This window comes from Thunnus maccoyii, chromosome 2, assembly GCF_910596095.1.
Source record: "Thunnus maccoyii chromosome 2, fThuMac1.1, whole genome shotgun sequence".
Lineage (NCBI taxonomy): Eukaryota > Metazoa > Chordata > Actinopteri > Scombriformes > Scombridae > Thunnus > Thunnus maccoyii.
Genome location: NC_056534.1, coordinates 9415675 through 9422623, shown reverse-complemented (window position 1 = coordinate 9422623; position 6949 = coordinate 9415675). Strand labels below are relative to the sequence as shown.

The 6949-nt window shown below is 37.7% G+C and overlaps 1 protein-coding gene across 1 annotated transcript; it reads left to right on the top strand.

Moving 5' to 3' along the window:
- Positions 1 to 3563, top strand: LOC121906245 (vascular cell adhesion protein 1-like). Its single transcript, XM_042424999.1, has 5 exons — positions 1 to 407; positions 1087 to 1356; positions 1529 to 1858; positions 2472 to 2729; positions 2940 to 3563. The coding sequence occupies exons 1-5, from the start codon at positions 332 to 334 to the stop codon at positions 3107 to 3109; spliced, it is 1104 nt and encodes a 367-aa protein (XP_042280933.1). The 5' UTR covers positions 1 to 331; the 3' UTR covers positions 3110 to 3563.
- The last annotated feature ends 3386 nt before the right edge of the window (positions 3564 to 6949 follow it).

The following is a 6949-nucleotide window of genomic DNA, read 5'->3' as shown; positions in this document are numbered from 1 at the left end:
TTTTACATTATTGTATTGGTACTTTTTTAAATGAATCATCGAAATACTGTGTGTGTGTGATATTGTGTGTGATTGGATCAGAGGTCTGTCTGGGCAGATTAAATCATAGGTTGACTCATAAATCTTTAAGTATCATGATCTTGTGATGACAAGTAAGCGGAGTTCCCCAAAAACTTTTTCCATTTCTCTAATCATGACGACATGAGTGGGAAGCTGCTATTCATAGTGGGTCTTCTTTTACTTTCAAAGTCAGTCGTTTCGTCTGTCGGACTCTGGCGCAACGTTAATTTTTACCAGGAGCTCTGTGTACTCTGAAGACTAACGGGACATAATGTTTTTTCTCTGTTACGCATTTTTCGCTGTTTCTTTGCTGAACTCTCTGCACGACTTCCATGTGTCCAGCTGTGGTGAGTCTTCTGCATTTGTTTCTCCGTCATAGAGAGTGTTTACTGCTCCATGTGGACGAAATGAACGATATAAAAATGCTTAAATAGCCATACAGTCTAGATATACGCCACCAAAGACAGTTTAGTGTGTTGTTTTGTTTGGTTGTTTAGTTATTTATTTATTTTTAATGTTTTCAACAGTCGTATATGAGATGGAATCAAAACTGGCACGTGCTCAAATGACTGGTTCAGATTCAGTTATAGTATAGTAGTTTATCTTTGAATAATTTGTTTGCCAAAATGTGTTTTTCTTTCATTATTGTTTGCTGTATTGTATAGTAATGTACTTGTAGTGTATGATATAAAGCCTCTATAGTGTTATATATAGTGTTCTATGTGTGGAAATGTTGCTCTGAGTTATTTTGTTTACACTGTGTGTCCTGAAAAACACATGTAAGCAGGACAACTGCTAATGTTCAGTTTATAGACCATTTTAGGTTGACCAGTAACATCCATCCATTAAGTAGAGATGGATATTCTATATAGGAAAAATATAAATTAGTTGAGTAAACTCTGTTACATGATAAACAGCACTGATTGGTTTCTTGAATGACATTGTGTGTGAAATGACTGTTAAATGTACTTTCATAGTTTTAATGTTCAAGTTTTTTCATCTCGGCATTTCATGTCTGTGTTACAGATGAAAACTGTGCAGATAAACCTGTATTCACTCCATCCAGACTGGTAGTGAAGTTTGGTGACCCAAGCTCTGCCACGTGCTTGGCTTGTCAGCATACTTGCCCAAACGAGTTATTTGGTTTGGAAAACTCTGTGGGGGTCACTACAAAAAATGGAACCACGATTTCATGGGAGGTTGACAGCCTGACTGAATGGGATACATCTCCCATGTGCTATTATACTGATAATAATGATAACCAGTGTTGTAGCACCCTGCCTGTAACCGTCTATCGTAAGTAAACTTGCTGTTGAACAAAACATCACTGTAACAATTAAATATATATAATCAAAATAATAAATAAATATGTTGAATAGATTTAGGTTTTTTTTATTGTCAGCTGTAGTTCACCACCTTTATCTTACTGTGTGCGTCTCTCACTACATCCCTCTGTTTGTCTCCCCAGAGCCTCCAAAAAATGTCAGTTTCAGCTTCCTAAATCACTCTGGGCCGATGACTGCGGGTCATCTGTACACACTGCAGTGTCACGTCCAGGAAGTTGCTCCTGTTGGTAACCTCAATGTGACCTTCTACAGAGGACAGACAGAACTGCACAGACTACAGTCCAACAACACAGAAAAGACACCAGTGACTGAGACCTTCACTCTGGTTATCACCCCTAGTAAAGAAGATGATGGAGGACAGTACTGGTGTGAAGCCAAGCTAGACCTGGGAGCTGAAGGACCACAGACTCCTCCAGTGGTGGAGTCAGGAAAACTCACAGCAACAGTCTACTGTGAGTCTGACATCAAAATGGACACACATCTTATTTCTGAGACAGCTAGTAAAAGTTTTAATGTGACATTGACAAAAAAACACATGACACAAACACATAACTCTTTAAAAAAGTTTTATTTGGTCATCATGTTGGCCTCTTTTGTGGTTCACAATTTTTCAAGTCTGTCTTAAAACAACTGTCAGGTGCCCAAATGTGTTTTCCTGGCCATTCATAATGCACTAATATGGATGGGGGCCAAAATCCACAGTGTGTGTGAAGGGATCTTCTAATGGCCAGTATGAACAGAAGGAATGATTACAGCGAGGAAAACATCTTTCAATGGTTATTTGGGCACCTGACTATTGTTTTAAGACAGGCTTGACAAATTGTGAACCAGTCCTCTAAATAAATGTTTCCCTCTAATATAGTGAAGTAAAAGTATATTGTAGTAGAAACCGAAAGTGATGTAAAATGGCCTGTTAGGGACAGTACTGTGGTAAAAGTAGTTTGGTACTTTCCACCACTGCTCTTTTACACTGTATATCTGCATTCATCTGTTTAAAGTTCAACATTGTTTCCATTTCTCTGTAATGACATGTTTTGTATCTTCCCTCCCTCAATCAACACACAGATGAGCCTCAGCTAAAGGAGTCATCACATCTAGATCTGATCACCGTCACAGAAGGAGACCGTCTACAACTGGACTGCTCTGCTGTGGGAAACCCCAGCCCCTCTTACAACTGGACGCTCCCATCAGCCAGTGGTTCCCCCTTCAGTGACGACATTCTCACTATCGAGTCTGTAACTTTGGACCACAAGGGGCAGTACATCTGTTCTGTCCACAACAACATCGGGACTGTCACTGTGAAGTTTAACGTGGATGTCAAAGGTGAGTTTAAAGTTTTGTCATTTTCAGTCTTCAGGGTTGTGATTGTTAGAGCAACTGCAGTATTGCTTTCTCACAGCAGTGGAAAATTTCAACACATGTGACGTCAATGAACTTCCTCTTTAAGATAGTTTTGGCTTTGTCATTAGTCTGATGTATAACATTATCTGTTCCTGTTTTCTTTACCCAAACCCCTCACCCAACCCTCTGCAGGGAACAACATGTACATTATTTTAGTGGTACTATTAGTCCTTTTTCTGGCAGCAATTGTCTTCATCAGTGTATACGTCCATCTGTACAAAGAAAGCCGAAAGGGACGGTACAACCTGAAGGACGTTTTCCATCTTCGCTCTCCTCACGTTGCTGTGCCTATTGGAGAGTAAATTTGTGGATAAGGCACCGCATGTGTATGGACAACCTGCAACTGTTGATATGTCATGAGCTGCAGTTAGCTGTAAAGCACAGATGTATTTATCCTAACCCAAACTACTGTAGAAATCACCAGAAGTCTCTATATCTCAGGTTTAACACATACATGCTGTGCATATGTTTAAACTCAGGTTTAAGCTGAGAGATTTCAGTGGTGCTCTGTTTAAGAAGAGATATCTATTGTTTAGATTATTTCAATATGTCAAAAAAATGTGTATTGTTCACCATGTATAGTGTTATGGGGACAAGTCCTCCGTTAACTGTGAAACTGTGAATTTTGTCACTATATGCGTTACATTTTATTTTATAAAGCCAGAGAAAGGATTGTTAATCGGACAAACTAGTGATCTATGTTTTTCTTGTTGTCAACAATGCATGTAAACACTAAAATGAGCAATGTGTTAGTTAGTCTGTCTCTCAGTGTTTTCTGACCTCCTCACCCTGTCTGTGGCTCTCAGTCCATTCATTTCTACTGAAGACTTAAAGCTTTAAAAATTAGTCACAAATATAGTTCCATTTTTAAGGGGCTCAGCAATTGCCTACAGCAGCTGGGCACTGTAGTTTTTTATCCTATAGGATATCCTGTAGGATTTATATATGATTACCACTACAAAAATCTTATAAGTTTGTCCAATAGGATTAAGTCTTATAAAAGTCTCAAAGTACTTAAAGTTCCAAAATGCTATACTCTTATAAGAGTTTGATAATATTATAATCCTTTAGGATTGACCATATAATCTTATACCTCTATAGGATTATAGGTTTGTTTGTCTTATTCAAAATCCTATATGTTTTGAAATTTAAGTTATTGCTTGTAAAGAAATGTCAATTGACTTTATGTACCTTTAATTTCTAGATATAGCATTTTCAAAATAAATATGTTATAAGCAGAGATACACTCAACCAATCAATCTGTTAACTTACTTCATTATCTTGAAATCATTACAGAAATTATTACAAAAATAAGAAGAAGAAAAAAAGCTTTTAAACTCCATCTAGGCACCTGGGAAGAGCTTATGAAAAAGACAGACAGACAGAGTGAGAAACATGGAGGAGACAGAGAGGGAAAGAGAGATTAGTACGATCAATACAAGGTACAGTTCATATTTACTGATATCTGTCTGTGCATTTATCTCAAAGCTTCATGCAACTGGACTGATCCAATGACTGCTCTAATCCATTACTCTAGCACTGGTAGGACACCTATTCACAACTGTGGCAGGTAATCAATTATGCTTCCATTAACTTTAAACACACCTTCAAGTTACATCGAGGCCATATTCTTTCTTCTGCTCAACTTGTGTTCGTCTGCACACTTCTGTGCAATCAATTTCTTAACTTCAGTTCTGCTCAGACCTGCTTTGTATTCCACATGTATTCTGCAGATGAAAACAAAAGACAGAGGACAAAGTTGACAGATAAATATCAATTACTGAAGTAACCATGGTTTATCCAGTTGATATTTTACCATAAGAGTATGTATCAGAGTTTTACTGTGTATTGTATAAGATATATATGTCATAAAATCTAAATTGTTAGGGCTCTCATCAGCCAAGACAGCGTAATCTGTGTTAATTACCATGTAATTTTAATTTTGTTAATCAAGATCATCCTACCAACATACTTGCAAAACATGCGAAGCTGACAACATTTCTACAACAGCATATGTTAAAGAAGGAGTATCACTTTCCTTTTAAACAATCAGCAAGGAAAGAAAATTAGAAATTAAGAAATTGGATGTAATTTGATTTTAGAACTCTCCATCTTTCCTTATTTTTTGACAGCTAAGTCAAGGCCCTTTCAGAAGATGAGTCTTAAGCATTGCTAGCGTCATCTAACTGTCAAAGTAATGGCTTTTGGGCATTCTGACTGTATGCTATTAAAAAGCTTCCATAATGACTGTTACGGGACTGCTACAGATCTGTGCACATGTGTGATATTTGGCATCTGATATGTGAGAAAGAACCAAAATTGTATATGAAGTTAATATGAGACATCTAAATTGGTCTTTTTTGGTATGAAATTCTATCTTTGCGTTAGTGTCTCTACACTGTAGTTTAGGATGGAAATACTGTCTGAGGAAACACAAAGAGGGAATCTTGAACTAAAACGTCTGTATATTTGGAGGTTATACACTTGATTTGACTAATTCAGTTTGCTGATGCCTCATATGAACAGTCAGTATGAACAGGAGGAATGATTACAGCAAGAAAAACATGTTTCAATGTACATATGGCAAACCCACCTGTCTTTTCCCTGACAAATAAACAAATAAAGTCAACTAAAGTACACCTCAACCACTTTCTCATCATTTTGGCTCACCAATAATGTCAGAAACTTTGTCCAGGTCCAGCTGTGGCTTTGACTCTTTCTCCATGAATGCATTTGATTTTTTCCAGTTTCACTGTGGCTTGCAAGCAACTGCCTTCCTAAGACCATGAGTTACAGCCACCTTGTGGCCTTTTTGAGAACCTCCCACCCACTTAATATGTGCAAATTGGCCTGCAGTGATAGTGGTGTTTGGACCAATTTTCACCTTCAGATGACAAAATATAGGCTTAAAACAAGTACAAGAATACTACAATCCTTTTAGAAAATATACTGATTAATTTACAACTTCCCTCTGTGAGACAACCTCACTGGCCTCTGGTGGGACTTCACTGGGCCCCTGCTCTGCTTCAGAGCAGGCTATATTAGTACTAAAACCCAGATAGCATACAGAAGTGATGCAGCACTGCTGGCCTTCTTCTAGCGAGGACAAAATGGATGTGAGCCTGAAATGGCCCGCATGTAAAATAGCAAATATAGCCCAAATATCCCAAAGCAAATGTGAACCTTTTTTGGTAAAGATGCAGTGCTCTCAGGCATGTGTATTTTGGATGTGGGCCAGTTCTGGTTTATCTGGTTTGTTCTTGGTTGACATACAGCTTGCTTGTGGCCCAGATATGGGGAACAGGAGTGGTAGTGCCATCATTCCACGCGGTATGTGGGCCGCATCTGGGCCACGGCAATTTTGCTATCTGGGTACAGCTTCATGTATGCTAATATCTATTTGTGTATGTCTTTGTAATTCAAATGCTGCGCAAAATACAGTATAATAAAACTGTTGATTAAAAAACTCACATTTATCAAAGGAATTCCAAACAAGTAAATCAAACTAAATGATGTGCAAAGATTTGATTTATGTTTCTCATGTGCTTTATTAAGTACATAATGCATAATGTTTATTAACATAATGTTTTACAGTATATTAAAGAACTGGGTGCTATTTAAAATGGTTGAATTGATTAATTGGGGGGGAAAGAAGAAAAAACAAGGTTGGGAACCAGCGGACAAAACTATCTAACTGTATATAAAGTAGTTGAAACCAGCTCCACCTCCAGCAGCTACAACAGTAACATGCTGCTCTAACACTGATGCTTCAGTATTAATAATCTAATGGTGTCATATACAATAATATATCAGTCAGAGGGACCAAACCACTACTTTTACTGCAATGCAACTACATTTACTACAACTTTTATTTAGGTAGGATTTTTCATGCAGGACTTTGACTTGTAATGGAGTATTTTTACATTGTTATATTGGTATTTTTACTTGAGTAAAGGATCTGAATACATCTTCCACCACTGATATTGTGTGTTTGTGTGTGTCAGTGGATCAGAGATCTGTCTCAGCAGCTGAAATCATAGGTTGACTCACGTCACAATATCATCAACATCCTGTGTTGGCAAGTTAACAGATTTCTGCATAAACCACCGGAGTTATGTTCACGTATCTGGTGATAAGGACGA